Raw genomic sequence first — 25,576 nt, 5'->3', positions numbered from 1 at the left:
TGGGTCACGACTGCGCCTCTAACTTCTCAGACTTTGTTCTCTCCCTAGATAACTCTTTTCTTCTTATTCCATCGAGACCCACCCCCAAATCCTCCACAGACCCATTTTTCAACTCTCATCTCTTTTGAGGAAAGCCTTCTGATTAGCAGGAATGTAGCCTTCTGCCTCCTGAGAAGCACCGTGTTTGTACCCCACTTCCAGGACTGAGCACAGTGGGCCTAAAATCCTGGCAACTGTATTCATTTCCCATCAGCCTCTTACGCAAGAGCAGCACTGAAATGTTTGTTTAATTAAATGACTGAGCCCAGGCCCCACCTTTCACTTGCTCCTTGTCTGAAGATAGGAAGGTAATTATACTTTGTAGTGGAGGCTGGTCATAGATTCACTGGACATTTCTATCAGCAAAGGGGACACAGTTGCTCTAGGTCCTGGAAATTTCAACTCCTCTTCAAGGGAGATCTTTATGAACAAAGAAGAGATGTTTTTTGCTCTGGAAACATTTTATGTTGAAATAATTGCAAGACCAAAGCTTAAAAAAAAAAAAACTTGTATAGAAAAGGTCTGATTTCAGAGAAGTTGTTACAACACTTTAACAGAATGAGTTAAAGGAAGAGAAGGCCGACAAGATGAAACTTACCATTGGAGCTAACTCCGGGAAGGTCCACGCTCAAGAAGGGTTGAGGGGAGTATAAACTGGTTATTACCTTGCAGGAGAGCAGCGCAGCAACACGCACAAAGCTTTAAAACAAATTCACCCCTATGAACCCAGTAACTCCATTTTGGGGAATGCAGCCTAAAGAAATAAGGCTACAAAGATTCTTGCACAAACATGTTCATCCCAGCATTGTCTCTCAAATAGGGACAAGCCAACTGTCCGATAATAGAGGAATTGGTTAAATTAAGGTACATGTGCGTAATAGTGACTAGCTAAGAAAAATGTTCTAACAATGGTTCAGCATGATTTCCCAATTTTGTTTTAAATATGTTCGTCATGTATATAAAGACGTGACTAAGAGGAAATACACCAAAATACTCGCCCTTTAATGGTCTAACAGAGCATGATCCCCAGAATTTGGTGCAAAACAGGACACTGAAGGCTCAAGGCATTAAAAAAAGTTGATTAAGAGCAATTAGAAAATGTATACGCAAGGGAGGAAAGTGCAACACATTCTAGGCTGAATGAACATGGTTAGCTCTGAATAATGGTACGAGTATGGTCTTTTCTTCATAGTTTTAGGTTCCGAATTTTCTAGAAAAACCTTGTCGTCGCCTAAATTACGGGTCTCACATGAAACGGACAGACCACCGCCCTTCGGACGGCCTCAGACGGCCTCGGACGGGAGCTGGTAGAGAGGCGCTGGGAACCCGCTCCCGGAAACCAAGGCTCCTGGAAGCCAAGGAGCGGCTCGAGGCCGAACACGGGCGGGCAGGGCGGGGCGCACAAAGATGGCGGCCGGTCCGCCCCCCGCCCCGCGGCCGGAGCCGAGCGCGCCCGAGCGTCTCCGAAGCCGAGAGAAACCCCGGGAGCCGCGCGGGCGGGAGCGGCCCCGCCCCGGAGCCTGGGAGCGGCGGCGCCGGCGCGGGGGAGGGGAGGCCGGATGTGAGTGGAGCGGCCATTTCCTGTTTCTCTGCAGTTTTCCCCAGTCTTGGGTGGTGGCTGCAGCTGGGCTCCGGCTTCCCGTCGGCGGAGGGCGAGGCGGCGTGGACCGCGGCCCCGGCACCCCGCGCCCTGCCGCCCGCAGCCGCGCGCCCGCCCGCCCGCCGCTCCCCGAGCTCGTCGCTTCTCGCCTCAGCGCCCGGCCGCCGCCGCCACCGCGGCCCAGCGAGCGGCCCAGATGCAGGCCATCAAGTGTGTGGTGGTGGGAGACGGGTGAGTGCGCGGCCCGGGGGCCGGGGGCGGGCGGCGCGAGCTCGCGGGTCCTGGCCGGGCCTCGCGGGGGTCGGGCGAGGGGCGCGGGCCGCCACCCTCCCCGGGACCGGGCGGCGCGGGCCTGGTTCCGGCTTTTTTGGTGGGGGAGGGAGGGAGGGAATGGGCGATCGGCGGCCTGAGTGAAAAGTGAACTCCACCCTCCCGCTTTCTCCCTGGCCCGCTGACCGCCCGGCCGAACTCGCCCAGCGCCGCTCCGCCACCCTCCCCGTTTGCCTGTGGGTGAGGGAGGCTTAGGGACTCTTCTTTCTTAAAAAAAGGACCCTTTCTTGGTTTTTACATGAACCTCTCGAGCCGCACTGAGAGCTTCCGTGTGTCCTGGCGGTCACAAGGCGGTCGTATTTGCGGAATAAGTGCACAGGCTGGTTTGGTGACTCTAAACTGGTTTCCTAGAGGGTACTTAGCCACTTTCGTGATTTTTTTTTTAAAGTGACTCTGTTTGCTTCTTCCGTGGAGAAACTTTTCAGGTTGCTAGCTGCGAGGAGCTGGGTGTGATTAAGACTGTTCCTTTCTCTGAACGTGGTGTGGTCATTAAAAAAAAAGAAGCAGCTGGCCTCGCTTCTTGCGTTAGGAATGGGATACTGTAGCAGAACACGCTCCCTGAGCCGAGCTGCCCTGGGACTCGAGGCGTCTCTTTTCATTACTGTCCGTGGTGGTTACAGGCCCTCGAGGAAGACAAGACTTGTCTTATGCCGTTTTTTTCCTTCCCTGGAAACAAGAATCTCAGTGTAATCCGAGCAAAATTGTGTGTCTCAGCATTGCGTGAACAAGGAAGCTCCGAGAACTACTGCCAGTTTGAGCAACCTCAGAATGCAACTGGTACATTTTTCGGGTCTTAGAAAGTTGAAGGAAGAGCTCTGGCATCCCTGTACCCCCAAACTCGTCAATAGGATTCATGTTGCTTATACGTCTCAGTGAATTTAGGCGTTCTCTGTTTATTTAGATCTTTGCAAATTAGACATTCGAAGTTGTTTTAAAACTAATTCAGATCCATGAGGGACAGTTAGACAACTGATTTTTTATGATTTGTCAGTATGATTGGCAGACTCGGAGATGTGAAGGATTATTAACACTTCGAGGCTATATCTGTATAATTAGAAATTGTACGTTTCACCTATTTAGGAATACATATGATACTTTTTAAAATTTTTATTGAATTATAGGTGACTTACAATGTGGTACTTTTTTTTTAACCCTTTGAAAGAAAGGTTTAATTTGGGGGGGAAATGTTCAGTTAATTGGTTTAGTAGTGAAGTCAGTAAATTCGTTTAAGTGAAGTTTTGATCTTTCTGCTACTGAATTAAACATGTCATTTTGTCTTGGGAACATTTAAAATGACCTGAACTTCCTTTCAAAATTAAAAATGCTGAATCAGTAATGCTCAGATATGAAATAATACATACTAGTTTTTTATAAGGTAAATTATCTAATCATAGAAGGTAATAATCTTATTTGAAAATGGTCTAAAACTACAACGTAAACACAGCAGATATAAAAATACGGACCTCTGCTGTTTGTATTGCCTTGTTTTTCTAGTCAAATACTTGTTGAATGCCTACTGTGGGATCTGGATCCTTCCTTCAGATCACCACCTCACCACTTGCAGGGAAACCCTGAGCAGATCACTCATCCCCCAAGAGAGGTGCTTCAAGGGGAAATTGAGGATTAAACAGGATGCTGGATATTAATTGCCAGCTGCCAGTATTAGTATTGCTGTTTCTATTACTTTGAGGCACTGCTAGGCTCTGTGAAGGGAGTATTAGGCATAAAAGACAATGGCCTTGAGTTTTCAGGGTTTTTAAAAATAATTTTTTGGGGGGAGGTAATTGGATTGATTTATTCATTTTTAGAGGAGGTACTGGGGATTGAACCCAGGACCTTGTGCATGCTAAGCATGTGCTCTACCACTTGAGCTCAGTTTCTTAATACTACATTTGACGTTGATATTGACTACCGCTAAGCCATATTAGGAATGAAATGTACCTTCATGAAAAAATTTGAGCCATATTACTTTAAATAAGGGACGATATGTAGCAAACATTGCTTCAGTGAAAAGTCAGCATACATAATTTTTCTACCAAAAATGCTTCTACTATTATTTGAATAAAATAGATTCCTAGTTAGAATGTTTTATTTAAAAATTGTTAAAGTGGTAAGTGTGAGTCTAAATTTTGTGGGGTGAAGAAGTTACTTAATGTAGAATTTCAGGCAATTAGGGGCAGTTTAAGCAGCAAAGGAAAACTGATTGAGGTTCCACAAATTGCAGGCTTCCTTATTTTAAAGATATTCTTGGGAATTATGGTTCAAAGCTGTGTCATAACTGTATTTATGACTAGCACCAATTTGTCTATATTCTTCTAATGTATTATTTCCTATACAGCAATTCAGTTGGTGTTGAGAAGAAAATATGAGATAAATTTTGATATTTTTAATTGTTAGTCCTTCTGTTGATCCTGATTCTGTTAGTCCTTCCTGAACACAGAGTCTGTCACTTTTACTTGGGAGACCTCTGCCCCAAGATTTTCTCTCAGCTTTACTTAGGTAAGACAGCATCTCTCATTCAAATATTTATGAATAGCCATTTTTAGTTGTGTTGTTTTGGCATTGCTTGACTGGAAGGCTGGGGGTGAGTGACTTGAAGCCCCCCTCATTTCACTCCAGAAGGCTCTAGGAGTCTCTCCAGCCCAGTGTCTAATTTAGACATTGCTGTCTAGGAATTTTTTTAGTTGAGCATGATAAATGCCTTCCGTGATGTCATCTTTATAGGAATGTACACCAGTTCCTGCTTTCTTCCTTTGAGCAGTCAGTGATGGCAAAATCCATGAGTTTAAGCTCTTCATCAGTTGTTTTTGTATGTTTTTGTCTCAAGACAGGGGCTTCCATGTTTTTGAGTTGTTGTAAAGGTGATTGAATTCTGCACTGGCTTCCAGATTAGGTTTAGTATTTGATCTTGGTTGGTAAAATTATACATAAAGCTTTTTTTTTAATTTTAATTTCAGATGATAATTCCAGCTAAAAGTTTGGGGTTGGGTTCAGTGGAGGAGTATCAGGAGTCTGTTTTAGAAACCTTAAAGCCACCTTCTGTAATGTTGAATCTTTTGTGACAGTCATCTAATGGCTTAGTACTTCCTACTTTCTCTTCTCTGTGTCACCTGATAGTTCTAATATGTCAGTGTAGTCTTCCTAGAAAGATGTTTTATCAGGAATCCTGCTACTGGGCCACATGTCGTCAGATGGAATTTTTCCACCCAACATCTTAATATGAAAAATTTTAAACATGGAGGAGTTGCAAGAATTGTCTGGTGAACACTCGTATACCTACCACTTAGATTCTGTAATCAACAGGCTGCTCTATTTACTTTATCACACATCTTCCCATTATTGGGGAATATTTTAAGAGGGTTTGTAGAGGAGTTGATTGTGAAGGAGAATGGGGGTGATACGCAGCTAGGTATACATTCTTGGTTTTGAACTCTGTTTTCTTTCGCCAGCCCTAGGGGTAGGCTTCATGGTTCTAGAAGGGCAGTGAGAGTAACGGCTTCTTCAGATTCGGACTCTGTCACAGGTACCAGCTGTCATCTTCAGCCTTGCGTGTTCTAGTAACTGCAGAATCTGAATTTTCTGAAGCCTCCAGTGGTGGTAATGACTGGCTTTCTGTAAGGTGATTGTGATGTCCCTTGTTAGTGGCAGAACATCAGATAGGGTTTTGTGTTTTTGTGGCACTAAACTTCTCTATTAATTCATACATTTTCTGAACTTACTCTCTGCGTAGTTAAGCATTTACTGAAGACCGAGTGTTAAAGAGTCCCCAAACCCCATTTCTCCGTGTAAATTGAGAACATTCATTCCAGGTCTTTCATTAATGCAGTAAGCATGAATATATATTTGATTCTTACAGTTTATGTTCCACCACATTCTATTAATTTGTCCCTAGGATCCTAGGGACTTTTAGAGTCCGGAGAGGAGGAATTAGGAGGTAGCCAAAAGGAACAGACTTCAAGTTATAAGATGGATATAATGTAATGTATAGCATGGTAAAGATACTTAATACTGCTCTGTGTTATAGATGAAAGTTAAGAGAATAAATCCTAAGAGGTCTCATCACAAGGAAAATCATTTTATTCTGTTTCTTTACTGTTGTATGTATATGAGATTTGGATGTTCACGAAACCTATTGTAATCATTCGGTCATGTATGTAAGTTGAATCATTATGTTGTACAACTTAAACTTAAACCGTGCTGTGTGTCAGTTATACCTTAATAAAACTAGCGGGGAAAAGATCTAGGTACTTTCAGACAGAAATGTAGGGTTTTTTGTTTTTTGGTTAAAATAGTCACTGGAGAAATCTGGTTTTTCTGTCCTAAGTTTAATTTTTAAAATATTTATTTTATTTGTTGGAGTTTTTTGTTAATTTTTTTTTTTTTTTTGCTTTTGCCTTTTTGGGTTCTTTTTGGGGGGGTGGTAATTAGGTTTATTTATTTAGTTAGTTATTTGGAGGCAGTGGGAATTGAAGCCAGGACTTTGCATGCTAAGCATGTACTCTAACCACTGAGCTAACCCTCCCCCCCTTAATTTTTTTTTTTAAGGCAATGCAGAATGTTCTTATTTTTGACTTTCCTTGATCGCTTTTTAAATGTGAGGAAATTGCCAATGTTTCCAGATTTATTGATTGTATGTGCTTTTAAAGTTTTGGCTTACAGATTTCGGGGAGTAACACTGAAGCTTAACCAAAAAATTTCTAAGGAAAAACAGTTTCCTTAAGGTTCTCCTAATAGGAAGATAAAGAACATAATAGGAACAGATGTTATTGGCTTTGGTCCTGATTATTTCTACAAGACAAAGCAGGAAGTTTATTCCAGTAGACTCCTTATCACTTTCGAGACTTAACAGCAGTTAAATTGAACCGAACAGTTAAATATATAAAATTGGAAATCCCAAGGCAAACAGTAACTTCCAGAAACTGCAGCAGCGTCGTCAAGGCTGTGACTAAATGCTTGCATTCACCTTCCTGTGGGAAACGCTGTGACTGCCTACACCCAGTGTTGACTTTGGCCTCTGGCATTTATCTGTGGAGTGTGTTAAAAAGGAGTGAATAAATACACTAATTGGGGGTAAATAACCCTTTTTTCTTTTATCTGTTTCTAAAAAGTAAATATTTAAATCAAAGATTGGACATTTACTTGTTTAAAAAAGTCAGAATTTTATACTTTAATAATTTTCTTGTAGAACACAAGTTTATGGCAAATGATGATTGGTAGTAAAATTTCAGCTACTTTCAGGTTATGCCAGTACCTTGAATTTCTTTGCAGTTGATCCTTTTAAAAGATGACGCCTCAGCTGAAGGAAAAGAAAATTTTAGAGCATTTAAAACACTTGGTGGCGTTTTTTTGGTTTTGTTTTGTTTTGTTTTTAATTTTTTTCCCCTCTTAACAGAGGCACAGGATTGAACCCAGGACTTAGCGCGCTCTACAGCTGAGATATACACACCCCCTTGGTGTTTATAGTAATGGCTTTGTTGCTCATACGTATAGGAGAGACTTGAGATGGGATCTTGAAGTACTGTGACATTTTAACATAACAGTTAAAGCCTTTCTAGCTGGTTATCTCTGACATTAAGAGGCAGCAACTATTAACATTTTTATTTTGAAAAGAGATTCATTTGTCCTGGTCTCAGAATCCACTCTTTCTCAGCTACCACATCCACCCTGCGGCTGCTGAGCCAGGCTTGTCTGCTTCTACTCACGTATAGGTGGCTCTGGGAATGGCCCCCTTCTCTGCGCCCTAAAACTCCTCTGGGGTCCGGGCAGCTGGGACTGGTTCCTGGGATGTGGCGACAGCTGCTTCCTTGCTTCCTGGTCTCAGCTTCTTCAGTCCTCTTTCCACACTGTTGCAGAGGCTTCTTCTAAAAATGCAAATCTAATGGCTTCTTGGCAACTAAAAATCTTCGGTTACTTCCCAAATAAGATCAAGTTCCATGTCCCTAACCAAAACAGATGACAGCCTCTTCAGATTTTCCTCTGCAGCTTCCCCCTTTTTTTTCTGTGTTCCTCAGCTGTACTGAGCGTCTTGGCTTCCTGTGGCCTGAGGCTACCTGTGTGCTGATGGTTTTGCCTAGAGCGTCCCTCCCTGCTGTGTCCCCACGCCTCATAAGTCTCAGTGACATGCAGCCTCCTCTGCTCTCAAGACTAGGTTAGATCCCTTTGCTGTGCGTTTGCAGAACATCTTTAACAACAGTTATCACACCTATAATTTTATGTAATTGCATTCTTCATTTTTCATTTTAATAATTGTGTAAGTTCCATGAGGTCTTATTCATTGCAGTATCTTTAGTACCTGGTGTACTTCTGGTATAACACCCAGTTTGTTGGTATAGATTGAAATTGAATTAATGCTCACAATTTTGTAATGGATTGATAGTTTTGCATTCATTTTACGGTTAAGAAAACTGAGGCATAAGGAAGTTGAAACTTAAGTAGAAATTTTAGCCACTAACTGATAAAGGTGGTGAGTTGGCTATGGTTCGCACAGCCAGGGTAATGACTTCAAATCTTAAACTCTTACTCAAACAGGTTGTGTGCGTGTGTTTTTATTCTTTTTTTAAACATTCTAAGCTTTTAACAAAATGTATGGCCAATGAGTCATTTCTGTTTAGAAAGCCTTTAGGAGTTGGAAGCTGCCTCCTGATGATGTAATGTTTGACTGTGAGATCTTTGGTGTGGGGGAGTTCCAACTTTTGTTAAGCTCTTAATAATGTTATGAGTGAAACAAGTATTGGCAAAACTGCGTGGGCTTGTAATCTGCTCTGGTTGAGAGGGTTTTGCCTTAACTAAGAGTGCAAGGGAACTAGAGAAGCACTTAATTTCTTTATAGTGAATCCTAATTTATTTTAGTTGAGATTGAACAGCAGAATCTTGCAACTGAACTCCAGTGTATCACGTGACCTTGGTGAGCCCGCGGAGGACAGCAGGGAGATGGGCTCTGGTGAGGAGCATTTGGTGAACCCTTGGGAATCTAGGGACCCTCAGAAGCCCCTGAAGTCACCCTGTGAATGCTGTAAAATTTGGAGACTGTGTTTTGGCTCATGGTGCAGTGATCATCTCAGTTTTTACACTGAAAAAATTTTCAAGTGGTTGGAAGACTTTCAGCCACCACCTGGCACACTGTCCCCATTACCAGTTGTGTAGGAGGCCCTCCTGTCTCGGGCGTATTTCTCCACTCCTCTTTGCTGCTTTCTTCTCTTTACAACTGTTAGGGAAATTACTCCAGCCCCTGAGCCATTAATTAACACTGGAACATAATAAGTTAGCTACCCTAAAAGTGATGTGTGAGGATGGGAGTAGGGAGGGGGCATGTGAGTACAGATGATCAGAGTGAGAGCAGTTCTATGGTGGGTAGTGACTCCGTCATAACTGATGCCAGAGGGAGGCTGTGGGCGGGTGGTGGGATTTGAGTTGCCACTCAGTGGGCAAAATAGATTACTTAGCAACAAAGTGGAAGTTGGAGAGGAAAGCTCCGTTTGCATATTAGTATTCATCAAAATAATTTGAGGATAGAATTGAAGATTCTTGCATGAAAGCTTTCTAGAGATGTTTAAAGAAGAGACTTTCAATTTGAGAATATTCTTCCTCTTGAACCTTGTGCTTATTAACTATTTCTCGACCGCTAGAGCTGATACCTCATCCCAAAACAATGTGAATTCTCCAGACTCTGCCTTTCTGGGTAGTTCCAATTTGTTGATTTTAAATTTCAGAATAAAAATAAGTATAATGTTAAATAAATGGTTTAGAAACTGTTTAATGCTCAATACTTGATGTATACCACTTGATTTTCCTATGAATTATTTTAACCGAATAATGTTAGTTAGTATTGCATTCATGTTGACTAAGCAACTTAACACCATTTTTTTCTCTCTGTCTAGAGCTGTAGGTAAAACTTGCCTACTGATCAGTTACACGACCAATGCGTTTCCTGGAGAATATATCCCCACTGTGTAAGTACCTTGAGTTAAACTGACTTGTCTGTGATGTGCTTTTTGGAGTACATTAAGCTTTGTTTCGCTGTGCCTTTTTTAATCCTTATATGAACAGATAAGATTAAATGTCTGTAATCGTCTCTCACCCATTGAAGTCTAATTATAAGGTGTTTGGGCTTTTACAAAATATTTAATGTAAAGATTCTGCATAGTGATGAAACACAGCTTTCTTAATTGATTCTTAGATATTCAGGAAATGAAAGTTAAATTAACTATGAAGAACAGAGACAGGATAATGTTAAGAGTTTCGGATAAGTTTGGCTTCCTGGGCTCTTGGTGTGAAGGGTCGAGGAACTGGAACAAAATACTCCATTATGTTTAAATTGGCCTTTTCTGGCAAGTAATCCAATGGTTACACGTCACTGTTGAGTTACTGGGCTTTGGAATGGAAACCTGGGTGTGTATGTAGGGGGTGGGGAGGTGGGTGGTGTACGGGAGGGGCAGCTGGCTGCGGAGCTGCTTATTCCCTGTTGGCAGCAGAATTGGGTGGGGATGGAAAAGTGCTTTTTGGATGATGGGGTTACCAAGGAGCCCTATGTCTTGGACCCTCATAAGGCACTGCCCTGCGGCCGGGGGCACTGTGTCCTGGGGCCGCCGTGCTGGTGGAGAGGAAACTGCTCAGTCCCCACTGTGTTCTCCTCAAACACAGCCCGCGCTTTTAGGAGTCCTGTGCATGTTTTAATAAAAGTGCAGCCATACTGTTTACGTTGTCCTGAATTTATGGTGGGGACTTTCCTAATCTACACATGTGGGTAGAGCTAAACCATTGACAGCTGTTAATGACTTTGAAGTACTGTAGCTGACTTAGCCCCTGATCATTACAAACAGTGCTGTGTTAAATATCACTGCACGTGTCTTTGTGCACACGTGCTCAGTTTTTAGAAGAACTGTGCCAAATCAAAAGGGAATGGGTGTTTTAAATTTGAGTAGATACTACACAGTTGCCGTCCAAAGGGCTGTCACCTTGACCAGCTGTGACCGAATCAGCCCCTTAGTACTACTGTGGTTAGCGTGGGTTGAAAAAAGTTACCTCATCATTTGCATTTCTGATCACTGGTGAGGTTAAAATCTTTCGAATGTTTACTGTCTGCCCAGTCTTCTGTGAATTGCCTGTTGAAATCCTTTGCTTATTTTTCCACTGAAAATTTTTCTTACCAATGAAGCTTCTGTATGTGGGAAATATTTATCCCTGTCTCATTTGTCTTTGAACTTCGTTGTGTCTTCTGCGTTTTTAGGTAAATATGCCATTTTTCTTTCCTGAGTTTTATGTCTTATTAAAAATGTTCTCTAGTATTTTTTCTAGGATTTTTGTACCTAAAGATTTTATTTTTAATTCGTTTTGAATTTATTTCTTGGTATAGAATGAGGCAGACACCTGATTCTTTTTCACAGATTGAAAAAATGCCACAGTACCATTTACTGAATAGCCTTTTCTCACTGAATCGGACATACAGTACAGGAGACCTTTTCTTTATGAAAGCTGGTTTGGTCATTCACTTTTATAAACCACATTGGAACCTGATATTCATACCATGACTTCAGTGTCACATCTGAAGTTTTTCAGTCTTAAGTATGTAAAAATTAATTCTGGAGTTTTATTTTGAAGGCTGATGTATTGTGTTCTGGGTGGTACTTACCCTGGTTTAAATTGTGATGCCAGGTTTTCTTTTTAATAAACTACTCCATGAGGGGGAGGGTATGTAGCTCAAGTGGTAGAGTGCACACTTAGCACGCACAAGGTCCTGGGTTCAATCCCCAGTACCTCCTCTAAAAATAAATTAATTACATCCCCCGCCCAAATAAAATTAATTAATTAATTTTCAAATATTAAAAAAAAAACTACTCCATGGTATTTACAGTCACTTTTTAATGTCGGCCTTATTTTCCCCCGTCAGCCTGTAGGCTTTCTGGGCTTCCTCTTAGGGTTACCTCATTTGTGCGTAGCAGCCTCAAATTAATTTAAATACACATGTGATCTGGTGGACTCACTTGGGAGCTGCTCGGTTACCCAGTGGCTTCTCAGATGCGGCTTGTCTTGTGTGGCCACTGCACTTCGGCTGCAGGCGCAGGCGAGCAGCAGGACCTGACCACTGACCTCCCTCCCCGTGCGTCCGGAGGCACTACCGGTGCTGCGGTGGTGGTGCCTGATACTGTGTTTCTTCCTGGGGAGAAGGATCTTAATTTTTTCTTCATTTACAGCAAGCAGGTTTTTATGGGTGACAGTGACTTGTCTTGATTAAGTTTAGTAGCTCGGTCTTGTTTCTCTCTAGGTGTGTATTTGTTTCTGTTCACTCCAGCCCCTAGTCCCCGTTTTCCCTCCACTTCTTGGCTCTCAGGGGGCCTCTTCTCAGGCCTGCATGCTGGGGTGGGGGTTCGCTGGCCCGGCTGCCTCCAGGTCTGCTCCTGTCTTCTCAGCTCACAGGCCTCTGGTCCTGGATCTGTGCCTTGCGCTCCAGGGCCAAAGACTAACCATTTTTACTCTGTCCTACAGCTTTGACAACTACTCTGCCAATGTTATGGTGGATGGGAAGCCGGTGAACCTGGGCTTATGGGACACAGCTGGACAAGAAGACTATGACCGATTGCGTCCCCTCTCCTACCCGCAGACAGTAAGGAGCATGACTGATGCTCAGTGTGTCCTTTAAAATACATAATTCCTGATTGTTTAATTAATTCCATATCACCTGGGGGTTTCCCTGTATTGCCGTCTTTTGGGTACGTCAGGCAGTAACGAAGAACGTTAAATACAGTAGTGAATAGATGCAAACCAGGGTTTTGTTTGCCTTTAGCTTCTGAGCATTACCAGTTATTGACTGCAGTGCTGTGCATTTTACATTCTTCCGTGTAGTTTTAGGAGAGCTTTGTGAAACAGGTGTTGTATTGTTTCTGCAAACCAGTTTTAACAGCAGTTAGTTTGCAGATTAGTTTGCTTTGTCACACTTTTGATTCTGTGGAATCAAATTAAGCAGTTAAGAGTAAGGTTTCTTTAAATCAAGTTAGTAACTAATCTTAAAGGTTTAGTACTGTTTTTCTATAAAATACATGTTCATTTTTTACAGTTTTAGTACCCAAGTCTTCTCAATGTCGACTGAGGTTCCAGTTTTGTAAAAATGTGTTGTCCATTGTATCTAGTCAGAAAAATTTACAGATTGGATTTGCTTCTACATCAGATGACTAAATGTTCTGTTTACCAAAGTTCATTAGAGCAGTAGCTGGTGAAAACTTGACTGGGAGCCACTTTTCTTTAAATAATAAAACAACTTCGGAGACTTGGTGACTTCACTGGCCAGGGGAGTTTGGAGGCAGTTGAGCAAATTCCTTGGGTTCAAATCCTGCCCTCCCTCTTTCTCGCTGGGTCTGTGGGTCTGCAACCTGGGCAGGTTTCTTCACCTCTGGTCTTAGGGTCACTTGAATCTGTGTATGTGGGGCACACAGAACAGTCCGAGGCTTCCTCCACTTGTGTGTCACTATATTGGTAGGTCTGGGGATCCTCGGTTCAGAGCTGGGTCCAGATGAGTGGAAGTTGCAGGACTTGCCCTCAGCAAGCCTGGTGGCCCAGGGGTCAGGATCAGGGAAACATCCTGGAGAAGACAGGTGTTGACCCTTGGACAGATTTAACTCTCTGTTTTGGGTGGTATTGTGAGTGAGAATAGTTAGTTAAGTTACCCAAGTCTTCCCAAATCTTGTTTTTTGTTTTTATTTTTAAATGAACTTCCTGCTAAGTAATGATAGTTTTAAACTTTTTATTACAGCTCCTTCCAAGCAACAGTCATTGTCTTTTCTGCTTACTTTCTGCTGGAGTAATTGCCAGATACGGTTCTTTTGAGCTGTAGCTCTTTTTGCTGATCGTTCTTCAGCTGAGTTCTGATCAGAGTGCTAAACAAAGACCAAAACCATGAAATGGGAGGCTTGAATTGGCTGGCTGCCCTTACTCTCCTGTAAAAAAGTAACTGATTATGTGTTAAAAATCAGCCCCTAATCACCAAATGGTTTGAATTCTTCAGTATGTTTAGGAGACCCTTCTATACGATGGGTCCTTGGTGATTCCAGAGCTCAAAGAGCTCGGTACTGATCGGTAGGATAAGAGTCTCCAACCAGCTGGAGAGGTCTGGAAGGGTGGTGTGGCACTTCTGGGAAAGGGAACCACCTCCTGTGACTCAGGGTCCAGGGCGGGTGCGGCCTCTTCTCTGAGGCAGTTACTCACTGTAAGTCAAAGGTGACTTGGCAGGATTCCCAGTTTGTATGCTAAAGAACACTACCGAGGTACCAGGCTGCGCTGTGTGAGGCCTGAAATCCAAGTGGGCACTGCCCTTCTGGGCCAGGACTTAAACTTGCCCATCCGGGGAAGGCAGCAGACCATTTCCTGTCAGATACCTGAACTTCGGCGCGTAACACACCATGTCCCAGCTACAGGGGTGTGAGGGTGCTGAGGAGCAAGGAGAGGGGAGCAGCCCACTAGCAGACGTGCCTGCCTGGACTCCTTTGGAGATGAGAAGGTTATCTTGGCTACTGAGGGTGTTGGGGAGTGTGGGGGGTGAGTGCTGAGGTACTGGACCCTAAAGTTCTCCTTCCTTTGAGCCACGCTGTCCTACCAAGAGGAGCAGCCCTGGAAGTTACAGGCTGGCACCTTGATTCCTTCTTGGCAAAGGGAAACCTCTAAACTTCGTACTAACCCGGTCTCCGCAGGCCTGTTTATGTGGCTCATCCATGACGGTGCCCTGGCCACTCCTGAAGGGCCAGCTGGGTGATTTTTTATCCAGATCTCCCTACTTTTTAGGTCTTTGTGACCTAAAAAGAGACGTGTGTTTCCTGTGGTCATTTCCTGCTGGCATCTTCTGTGTAGCTGAGTTTAAACTGTTTAAACCATTAGTTCCACTTTGTTCTCCAGAAGACAGTAGGCAGCTTCTGGTATAACTTGCCCTTCAGGTTTTTAATTTTCTGAACTAAGTAATCCTTAGGGGTTTCTATCCTTTAAGAAACTATCTTTCTCTTCTCTTTTGGGAACCTTGGGAAGTTCTGCGTGCTCGTCTTCGGTTAGGTGCTCAGGCCCAGCCTCGTGCGTCCAGCCTGTTGGCCTGCTTGTCCTGGAACGCCGCGGTGTGAGTGGGGATGTGTGTGACGGGCTGTGTCTGCAGGCAGCCGGGACCTGAGTCCACCAGCACCGTCATTTTCTGTGTGTGCTCTGACTTGAGAAGGGTGGTGAAGCGCTGGGCAGACGGCCATGCCCTTAGGAAAAAGTTGAGCTTGGCTGATTTGGTTTTCAAAAGGCGCCAGGCTTTATTGGGTTGGCTGGCGGAGCACCGGTGTCCTCTAGCCGGAGCTCGCTGGGATGCACGGGCGGTTCAGGACTGGCTTAGTGACTCCAGACACCCCGGGGGCCGTGGGGTGAGATGCGGAGGAAGCGAGGATCTGCTTTGGGTCGGATGCTGGTGGGAAACGGGGTAGTTCTGTGGACATTTTAGTAAATCCTACCTAGAAGACGGGACGAAGCGAGGCCAGGCTGTGATTGGGGCACAGCAGTCAGGAGATCTGAGTGGGCCAGGAGGCCGGCTGGTGTTTTTGTAGTTGGCACGGTGACTGCGTATTTGTCTGGCCGGAACAAGACTGTGAAGTGGTTTCTGTGCCTTACTTTGGGCCTCATTTCCGCGTGTTCAGCCCAGCTCGGCTCTCGCCTGGGGTCCGTGTTGGGGGGCTGCCCTCAGGAACGCGCCCCGGAGGAGCCGGGAGCGCCGGGCCGGCTCCCCGCGTGGGGGGCTGCTTTCCTCTTTGTCAGGCTTGTTCTCTCAGCAGCCCCAGAGTGGGGACACGTCTGCCGCTGCTTCTCTCAGCTACGTTTATGCATCCTGGTCCTCTCTCAGTGCACAGAATGCCTGAAGGAGAAAGTATTCCAAGCCTGAAAGTAAAAACCAGGCGGAAAGCGTTTGGAGAACAAAATGAAAGAAATGAGGCGGTGGGGCAGCGGCCGGGTCCAGGCTGTGATCTTGACCAGTGAGGGAGAACGGGCTGTGTGCGGGAGCAGTGGGGCCATCGAAGGCAGGGTGTGGGGTCTGGTGTGGGGGAGTGTCCTGCCGCCCTGAGGAAAGCAGCGTTCAGACCCAGAGGGAGGATGGCCCGGGACCCAGGATGACTGACCGCCCAGGTGACAGGATGAGCCTGAGCCTGGCGGTGCTGGGAGGCTCCCAGCCGGGGTGGAGCAGCTTGGACGCTGAGGGGCTTTGGGTCTGAGAGGAAAGATCAGGATGAGTGGGTGCTTGAGGATCAGCTAAGCAGAGGCCCTGGAAGAGTGGTTTTGGTTTTGGGGGGGCAGTAATTAGATTTATTTTTAATGGAGGTACTGGGGATTGAACCCAGGACGTGGTGCATGCTCAGCACCCACTCTCTACCACTGAGCTGCTCCCTCCCCCAGAAGAGTTTTCTTGAAGCCATGTTTGAGCCCAGAGAGGAACACGGAAGGAGGAAGGAGCAGGCAGATGGCGAGATGTTAATGTAGGATGGAAAGCATGTTTCTCCATCAAAAAATGTTCTTAAAAATGGAAGAGGGTAGAACAGATGTTGTTAGAAGGCATCTTGAAGCTGCATTTTTGTGGCCGATCCCCACGAGCCCCAGCATTACAGTAAAGCTGTGGCATCATGTCAAGTCTCTGGGAGGACGAAGCTTCAAAAACAGCCTATAGACTAAGCCAGGATAGTTAAGAAAACTTTGATATTTGCTTTGAATTGGAAATCGGAGAAGCTTGAGTGAGATGAAATTAAAATAGTTGTCTTGCCTGTCTTTCTCATAATTCTAGAATTCCAGGGTTCTTTGTTGCTGGAAGAGCGAAGTCTTTCACTTTTTATTGGAACAAAGAAGTGAATTGAAAGCATTGTGATAAACACTGGAGATGCTGTCACTTCCGGGTGGCCTTCAAACACGTTGGGGGTGCGGGGGTGGATTGCGGGTCTCAGAGCAGCAAGGCTGTCGCTTCAGTGGAGCAGGTCCCTGAATTGAAACCAAACGCCCAGCACCGGGGAAGGAGGTGCTGCACAGGTGACGGTCACGGTCACAGCTCTCGGACCTGGCCATGTTCCTGAGGAGCCTTTCATCCCAGAGTTATGTTCACATGTGCTTTTTCTGTTGGCTTCAGCTGGGCTTGTGTCTGACTGAGACTTGGCCAGAGAGCTCTGAAGTTGTGCTGGTACTAACGGAGGCCCCTGTTGAGGGAAGGACACTCTTCTAACACGTCCTCCCTTAGCAGAAGCCATAGGCTTCTTGGGCACGTTGTAAATTCTGCTAGAAGAACCATCTGTGCTGCCATGGGCGAAGGAGCGCCTCTGTCCCCTCCCCAGGGTTTGCCTGACCTCTGTCTCCGTCGTCCTTGACCTTGACAGGGCACCTCCTTGTGCCCCTGGTGGCCAGGCTGATGGAGCTGTTCAGGAGCACTTGGTATTGTAGACCTATTAGTTGCCATCTGCTCTTAGATCCCTTGGGAGGGTCGAGGCACAATTAAGAAGAATGAGTAATGGGTGGTACTGATTTCTCTTCTCTCTGGTTTTTGCCAAACTCAAACCACGTTCTCCTGCATTACTAGGTTGGAGAAGCGTATGGTAAGGATATACCCTCCAGGGGCAAAGACAAGCCGATCGCTGTATGTAAACCTTTCCGTCGACTTCAGTTTCAAGCTTTATCTGTTCTCTCATTTCACTGAGTTTTCCTAGGATTTCCTATTGAGCCTCACGGTTCCTTGAGTGTTTTATGTTTAATTCACTCAAGGTTGGGGTTTTACTTGATAAAACCTGCTTAGAACGTGACAGGTTCCCTAGTGGGTTGAATTAAAGCAGTTTGTGAACTGCTGTCTTCCCTACTCCCAAGGGACAGGAGGGACTTGTGTAAAGGACCCCCCCAGGCTGGTCCGGGGAGATGCAGAGGCTCCAACTGGAAGCTCAGGCGGGGTCGTGCTTGGCCGGAGCGGGACTAACCACGGCTGCCGGGCCCTTCTTTCTCCGGCTTTGGTGTCGGGGCGCGGCTGCGCGGTGCTGGTGCGCTAACCCCACCCTGCTCGCAACATGTGATCAGCTCAGGGCCCGAGTGCTGCGGTGATTCTTGGACCAGCTTGTGCATGTACTGGCGTTTTAAATGTCATTTACTTAAGGCTGTTGTGTGGGGTGCTTCTTCCCTTTCAGGTACAAGGTGCCTGCTGGGCGATGAAGTTGGCTTGGGAATTGGACCTTTCACAAAGGAGCATAATTGCCTTTTTCCAGGAGAATGTTTGTATAATACAAGCCTAGCACTTTAGAAATTCTTGGGGCTTTTTGGGGTAGTTTTCTGTAACTTACCTTTTTCTTTTGTTTTTGTTTGGGGGTAGGTAGTTAGGCTTGTTGGTTTATTTTTAATGGAGGTCCTGGGGATTGAACCCAGGACCCATGTGTGCTAATAAGCACACACGCTCTACCACTGAGCTCTACCCTCCTGTCTTGGGCATTTTAAATACAGATAAATATTTAAATTTGACTTTTTACACAATGTGGTGCAAGTTCTCCAGAGGCCTTACTTGGGTCCGAGAAGCTCTGACAGCTGGCCGGCTGCCACTTACACAGCAGACCGCCCTCCTTCCTGGAGGGACGCGCCGGCATCCCAAATGCCTGAGACCCTGTGCCCAGGCCTCTGACGGCAGTTCTTTAAGGAGCTGTGTCGTTGGAACCCGATGATCATCTAAAAATGTTTGTAGTTCACATTCTGATGGAGCTTAATGAAAGCAAATGAAAAGCAAACCGTTTGTAGCTTATGTTTTTAAAATTGACTCTGCTTTTTAGAAGCCAAGACCAAGCTTTATAGAAATACTGGTGCAGTACTTTGCTTGATACTTGATCTCACCCCTGTGTAGGCTCCGACCGCTGAGTTCCCAGTGGGAGTGGGAATGGCGGGAAAGGGGCCTCCCGGGGTCTGAATTAGATGCCTCTTAGTCTCAAGTAACTTTGTAGCATACTTCATCCTGGGCTCCCATCTCACAAGTAACTGGTGCTTCACATGCTGGTGCTGGTCTGGGAGGGATGGCGACACAGAACGGGTCAGGGAGCAGGCTTCCGCCGGAGCTGTGGGTGCGCCGTGTCCCCGCCGGTCCAAACATCCACTCCCAGCAGCGTTTAGGGAGCAAAGTGCGATCGTCACTGTATGACCGTTTTCTTAGTGCCTCACTGTGTTTTCTTTTTATAGGACGTATTCTTAATTTGCTTTTCTCTTGTGAGTCCTGCATCATTTGAAAATGTTCGTGCAAAGGTAAGTGGGATTTTTTAGAAAAATATTTTGTCGCTCCTAGAAAGAAACATTAAAAAATAAAAAATCATTTACTGATAGAAACTTTGGATTATTTAAGTTGGTTTTAGTACTTCTACTGCTTAGTTTTTTTACTTAAGTAGTAAGTAATCAGCTTTCTAGGTATATGACTTTAGTTTGCAGAGTTCTGTGAAGTTTAGGGTCTGATTCAGAGTGCTGTGTTCCCTGTTAAAATAATGAAGCATTTTGGAGTTGCTCTAGTGAAAATAATGACTATTCCTTTCTGCTCTGGCATTTTTCATGAACTTGGTCAAAATGACAAGCGTGAGAGGCCCTTCGGTTGTGGTGATCAGGGGCGTGCCCGTGGGGGTGATGGTGGCCGACTGGAGACCAGGGTCAGGTGGTTTTGTTCTTGCCCCTGAATACGTGAGGGATTTTTTAAATGACCTAAGAACTTAACCTGTTTTACCAAAAACGAAGTGTTTCGGTGGGGGGGGGGGCTCTCCCCTCTCTTTCTGACAGGTAGGGCCGCTCTGCAGGGATGTGAATCTTGGGCGTCTGGGCTTGCAGACCACACGCCGCAGGTGGCCCGTGGTTCTGGAGGGTGTGCTCGAGGTGGAGTGCGACATCCCAGTGCCTGCATGAAGCTTCCATGGGGACTCAGTGACCACGTGGGTGGTTGACACAGGTTGACACCCACGAGGGTGTAATTTAGGTGAAGGCAGTTCCTGGAGGAGGGGCCTGACTTTACTCCTCTCTGTGTAGTGGTATCCAGAGGTGCGACACCATTGTCCCAACACCCCTATCATCCTGGTGGGGACGAAGCTTGATCTTAGGGATGATAAGGACACGATTGAGAAACTGAAGGAGAAGAAGCTGACCCCAATCACCTACCCACAGGGCTTAGCCATGGCCAAGGAGATCGGTATGACCCCTGCATTGCTCTTGTTGGCTTTGCATGTGTTTTTATTTTCGTGACAGGCTGGAGTCGCGTCTGGGGAAGTGAACTCTGGGGGCTGGCCTTTGGGGACCCAGCTGAGCAGGGCCCTCGGGGCTGGGGTGGGGTGGTGGGGTCCGCAGGTTGGGGGGCCTGGGGAGCTGCCCCACCCTGCTCTGATCCCGGTGGTCAGTGCACTGTTTCCTGGCAGGTGCTGTGAAATACCTGGAGTGCTCAGCTCTCACGCAGCGAGGCCTCAAGACAGTGTTTGATGAAGCCATCCGAGCGGTTCTCTGCCCGCCCCCCGTCAAGAAGAGGAAGAGAAAATGCCTGCTGTTGTAAACGTCTGGCCTCTCCTGCCCCCCCGCCCCCCCCCCCGGAACCTTTGTACGCTTTGCTCAAATGGTGGAGCCTTCGCACTCAATGCCAAGTTTTTGTTACAGATTAGTTTTTCCATAAAACCATTTTGAACCAATCAGTAATTTTTAGGTTTTGTTTGTTTAAAAGTGTAAGAGTTCAAACTTTCACATTCTATTAAAGTTTAGCCCTAAAATGACAAGCTTTCTTAAAGCCTTATTTTTCAAAAGCCCCTATTCTTGCTCAGACTAAGAGTTGCCAAAATACCTTGTGAGCTAAGTTGCATTGTTGTGCTAAGAACACTAAGCCGTTTAAAGACCTTTGTCTCGGAGAAGACAGGGCCTCCAGGTGAGGAGGTGCTCACGTGCTCTCCCTAGTTCAGATGCTGGGAGCTGAGCGCCTCCTCCACGAGGTGTTGGCCCAAGCGCATCAGTCTCTCAGCCCACGTCCACTACCGAACATCGTACTGTAGGTCACAGCGACTGAGTGTAACAGCTCAGCTCTCTGGATCAGCCTTTGATTTCATAGTAAATTTTTTTTTAAATTAGTGTATTAGCCTTCGTGAGATTTTGAACAGAACCCTCCCTCACGTGTTCCCTCCGATGAAGTATTCTGCTCTGGCTGCGGTGCCCTGGGGTGGAGTGTGTGGAACACTTGTGATCAAAGGATGAAGACAGTATTTTGACAAAATACGGAGATTAACTTACACTACATTGTACACATAATCACCTATTAAAAGTGTCACGGGTGAAAATTTTTGAAGGTTAATTTCTGTCTAATGCGGTAGATGATGAATAAAGGTCGGTATTACCAGTAGGTGTTTTCCTAAGCTTTTCTTTTTTCTAAACCTGCCCATCCCTCCTGAAACTGGGCATTTAATTCAGCTTTGACCTGGTGGTTTTCATAGTTGCTAACTTAGTGCTCTTCTCACAGAAGAACCCCCTCTTCATGAGCAGTATGCCTCCGTGTAGTGTAACATCTTTCTGAATATGCATCAGAATTTTTTGGTAGGTTCGTAGAATTGCATTCCTGTTTTCCTGTTCCTTTACTCAGAGCTACTAAGCGCTTTCCTTAGTTTTCTAGTAACGAGGTGTGAAAATCATGTGTTGCAGCTTTACAGTTCTTAAAATACTGTTGTTGAACTACAGGCGTTCTTACCATCGCTGTCCCGCCAGATGACCGACACCGCACCTCGACTAACAGCACCGACCCCGCCTCCCGCGTGCACGCACGCCGCCTGGCCCGGCCCTGACGGTGTTCCCCGGGTCTGTGAGGTTCTGTACACCCGTGCTAACTAAGTTCTGTACTACTTACCCACTGGCAAGAATGCGAGCTTGGACCTTTCAACCACTAGAACAAAAGTTTTTAAATCGACAGTTGCAGAATTGTGGAGTGTTTTTACATTGATCTTTTGCTAATGCGATTAGCAGTATGTTTTGCATGTATGACTTAATAAATCCTTGAATCATGACTGGTAATACTTGAGTTCTTGAGCTTGGAGAACAGCCTTCTGGTGTACGTGCTCCCCTGCCTCGCTGTAGGATGTTGGGTTTTGGGAGACGCTCATTTTCAATGCGTGTTTTCATGCATAGGGGACAGGCTGTGGCCCCTCTGCGGGCAGAAGACGGATGAGTCAAGTGACGGTGGGGTGCTGGGCAATTGGTTTCGGATCTGTTGAATTTGGCAAGACTCACGTGAGTGATGTGCACGTTGGGTGGGGGGTGTGGGCACCTCAGGCCAGAGCTCTAGGTGGAAATGCAGATGTTAGAACTGGAGTTGGCAGCTTGGTGGGGTGGAGGCTGACTGTGTGGCTTTAAGATACTTTCTGGAGACAACTTATACGATAGTTCGATTTTTTTAATTTTTATTGCTTTGAAGATTGTTTTACTCTTGAATCGTGTGTTTTTTAACCAAAGATAAATACGCAGTTTAAAGACCGAATCTAAAGGTTTCCTACAAAAACAGCAATCTTCCCCCTTCACACCCTCCCCAGAGGCAACTATTTTTTTCTTTTAACCAATTCTTGATACTTGTCTCCACATGTCTAAAACATATGCTTGCTTGCTTGTTTTACTTCCTGGATCACTGGTTTATCATAAAAGGATGTAACTGTGGAACAGCCAGATGGAAGAGATGCTCAGGGTGAGGTCTGGGGAAAGGGCTTGCAGCGCCTACGCCTCTCCGAGCGCCACCCTCCCCAAGTCGCCACGTGTTCACTAACCTGGAAGCTCTCCAAACCTGGCCCCTTTGGGTTTTGTGGAGGCTTCCTTGCATAGGTATGATCAGTTAAACCTCTGGCCGTCGGTGACTGAGTCTCCCTTCAGCCTCCCTCCCCTCCCCGGAGCTCAGGCTACGCCGGGTGCTTTCAACGCTGGTTGGGTTTTTTAGGTTTACCCCCCACCCCCGACATCCCAACCCTGGTAGATGTGGGGTAGCTCCCTCCCAAGTACAGGCCCGGCCCCAGCACACCTGTCCCGTCCCTTCAGTGTAATGGCTTTGGTTGGCGCTCACTCTTTGGTGTCTCCTCATTACTGCCAAGTGGATACTCAAGGATGAGCCATACAGCAAGAATCTGCCTCTCCTGCACAACTTTTTTGGTTTCTTTTGGAAGAATTAATACTTTATTTGCTTTTTCTCCTGTGTACTTAGTACTTGAACTGTGAACTTTCCACCTGTTGTCTGAATCTCAAGATGTTCAGATGTGTTACGTGTTTTGTCAATTTTCATTTTCCTGAAGTCTCAGAACCCTCTGACCACCATTTCTCTTATGTGTTGATCTTTTATTTCCTACATCTTGACTCGTTTTTTAATTTTCTTTCTCATCTTGATGGACAGATTATCCAAGGGCTTCCTGAGTAATACGTGGGTCACCTATGTTTTTGAGCCCTTGTGTCTTTGAAAATAACTTCTTTTTTCCTAATACTTCTTGGCTGGGTCTAAAATCTCAGGTGGAAAACCCCCCTTGAGCTTTTGGAGGGCAGCGCCGCAGCTCCCACTGTCTTCTCGGTCGTTTCCTTTGTGGGGGGACTGGGGCCAGGACGGCCTTTCGTCTCCAGGCCGCGGGGGGGTCTGCCTCCGACTCCCGCCTCCTGGGTGTATCTTCATCCCTGTGCTTGGTGGGCTGGTTCCACCTGGAAGCTTCCGTCTCCTGTGAGTCAGGTATCCGTTTCCCTGCTGCTTTTAGTTTTCAGGTGTTCGTTCTTCTCTCGGTACTGTTTTCCAGCCTCGTGGCCCGGTTTTGTGGCCACAGCACTCGTTCTGGTCCCAGGCTGTAGCTGGGGGTTTGAGGCTGCTCCCGGGTCTTTGGTTCCCTTGTTCCTGCAGTGCCTGGCAGTCCCTGGCTCAGGCTTACGTGCTGAAAACCTAAAGCACAGACAGCACACAGGTGGGGCAGGCCGGGGCGGCGGTGCTGAGTGCCCGAGACCACTCGCCTTTCTGCCACTAGGAATGTACAGGAATTGTTCAGAAACGAAACTTGTAGCAGGTGGACGTGACCATGGCATTTCAGTTGAGGTTTTTAACATGGTCTTTGCAGGTTTTCAGAAGCTAAGGTGGTGTGTCTGTGACAGCTGTGGAGGCCCTGAGGGGGTTGTCTCTAGAGTCTGATCTTCCTGGAGAATCTTCTTGAAGGTTCCAGGAGCCAAGTGGGAGGAGTTGAGGAGTCTCAGCCTTGGGCCTTCAGCTGCACTGGTGTCCGGCTTCTACCCGGAAGCAAACGAAGGACCAGGAGTCTCCCTACTGTCAACACGGCCCACCCCACGGGCTGCTCCCCCGCCACCTGCTTCACCCCGCGGCGGGTGCAGGGCGGGGACTGGTTTGTGGACCAGACTCGTTCTTGGCCTTCCTCCCCACTTTGTCTCAGGCTGCCTGATGGCCCTCGTCTCTTCTCCCCCACCCCTTGTGGGCTTGTGCTTTCTGAAGGAATCCCTCTACCGGCTTTTTATGGGGTTTGGATAGGGGGTGTGGTGAAATCAGATGCCGGGGCAATCTTCAGTCCTCAGCCAGAGCTCCAAGAGAACTTAACACTTCATTTTGTTGTTTACAGTGGATAGAAAAAAACCTGTTTAAAACACTATTGCTGTAGAAGTACCCAGTAAGTAGACCTTCCCAGAAACATCCAGGTGAAGAGTTCTTTGCTGTGCAGACACTAGTGACGTGTAAATGCTTTATTTTTTAACTCCCTCTGAATCCACTGGCCGACCTCCAAGAGCCCGAACATCACGTGAGAACCGAACCGTCTATTCGATGTTGACCAGCCAGACAGCGTGATCCTGGAGCTCGGAGGCAGGAGCGTGGTCTCGATGCGCTTCCCAGACCTGGTTTTGTCTTGATTCCCAGTCAGAGCGCAGGGCTGACCCTTACTTAGGCCGCCCAGGAGAAAACCCCAGTCTGTACCCTCACAACCAATACTGAGTTTGTGTAGCTAGGAAAGTCCAGTCTGCAAAAGAAAAAAGCTTGCATGCTTATGTGCCAGTTCAGACCAGTCTAAGCAGTCACAAGACAGGACCCTGCACTGCAAAGGTGGCCTGGGGGCAGGAGCCTACACATCCATCAAGGCCTTAAACCCAGGGGCTGGATTCCCACGGAATGAGCCAGATGGCAGGAGGGCTCCCGCAGCTTCCCATGTGTCCACTCCCGGTGCCCTCGCCTGACCCCTGATTCTAATACTGTGATCAAAAGTATTTCTCAAGTTACTCAGTCATTTAGGAGACTATCAAAATCCAGTCGACGGGCATTCAGGTGCTGGCATCATGGGAATCGCTCGGGTGGTAAGTCACTTTCAGAAAAACAGCGAAGTCGATAGTCCCGCAGCAGTTTCCGGGAGCCCTGGTTAGGCCACGCCCACGTCCGCGCCCCCGCGGGCTGGGCAGGAGAGGCAGGCGGCCCTGTCGGACACCACCCTGTCCAAGGCTCTCATCAGGATGTCTGGCATGTGGTCCGTTAGCATCTTTGGGCCAATAAGGATTCTGCTGAATTCCGATTCATGAGACCACTTCGCACTATAATGAGCAGCAGGACAGCAGGAAAACCTGGAAAAAAAAAAAACTAGCAAAGCCTCACTTCCAGGTTAA

The 25,576-nt window shown here is 46.3% G+C and overlaps 2 protein-coding genes across 4 annotated transcripts in view; one reads left to right on the top strand and one right to left on the bottom strand.

Moving 5' to 3' along the window:
• The first annotated feature begins 1,691 nt into the window (after positions 1–1,691).
• On the top strand, positions 1,692–21,975 carry RAC1 (Rac family small GTPase 1). 2 transcript variants are annotated; one of them, XM_074345673.1, is made up of 7 exons: positions 1,692–1,870; positions 9,847–9,918; positions 12,452–12,569; positions 17,529–17,585; positions 19,151–19,213; positions 19,976–20,135; positions 20,359–21,975. In XM_074345673.1, exons 1-7 carry the CDS (start codon positions 1,836–1,838, stop codon positions 20,487–20,489), a joined length of 636 nt encoding a protein of 211 aa, XP_074201774.1. In that variant the 5' UTR covers positions 1,692–1,835; the 3' UTR covers positions 20,490–21,975. The 2 variants fall into 2 exon arrangements, with proteins under 2 accessions (XP_074201774.1, XP_074201775.1); XM_074345674.1 differs by lacking the exon at positions 17,529–17,585 and having other exon boundaries at positions 1,695–1,870.
• The window catches only part of DAGLB (diacylglycerol lipase beta), a 30,534-nt gene continuing 26,609 nt past the window's right edge, over positions 21,652–25,576 (bottom strand). The window contains exon 15 of one of the 2 annotated variants that reach the window (XM_010965787.3): positions 21,652–25,534. In XM_010965787.3, coding sequence (XP_010964089.2) covers positions 25,336–25,534 — 199 coding nt within the window. In that variant the 3' untranslated portion in view covers positions 21,652–25,335. Of the gene's footprint in view, positions 25,551–25,576 lie in introns of both variants that reach the window. The other variant, XM_045503874.2, reaches the window with a different exon arrangement.

Source organism: Camelus bactrianus, chromosome 18 (assembly GCF_048773025.1).
Source record: "Camelus bactrianus isolate YW-2024 breed Bactrian camel chromosome 18, ASM4877302v1, whole genome shotgun sequence".
NCBI classification, from domain to species: Eukaryota; Metazoa; Chordata; class Mammalia; order Artiodactyla; family Camelidae; genus Camelus; species Camelus bactrianus.
This window is presented reverse-complemented; position numbering and strand designations above follow the sequence as displayed.

Bases quoted from the DNA above. Each gene is read 5' to 3' on its own strand.
- RAC1 (XM_074345673.1), top strand. From the start codon at position 1,836: ATGCAGGCCATCAAGTGTGTGGTGGTGGGAGACGG. The intron at 9,919-12,451 runs GTAAGTACCTTG...TCTGTCCTACAG, and splicing joins GGAGAATATATCCCCACTGT to CTTTGACAACTACTCTGCCA. The intron at 20,136-20,358 runs GTATGACCCCTG...GTTTCCTGGCAG, and splicing joins AGCCATGGCCAAGGAGATCG to GTGCTGTGAAATACCTGGAG.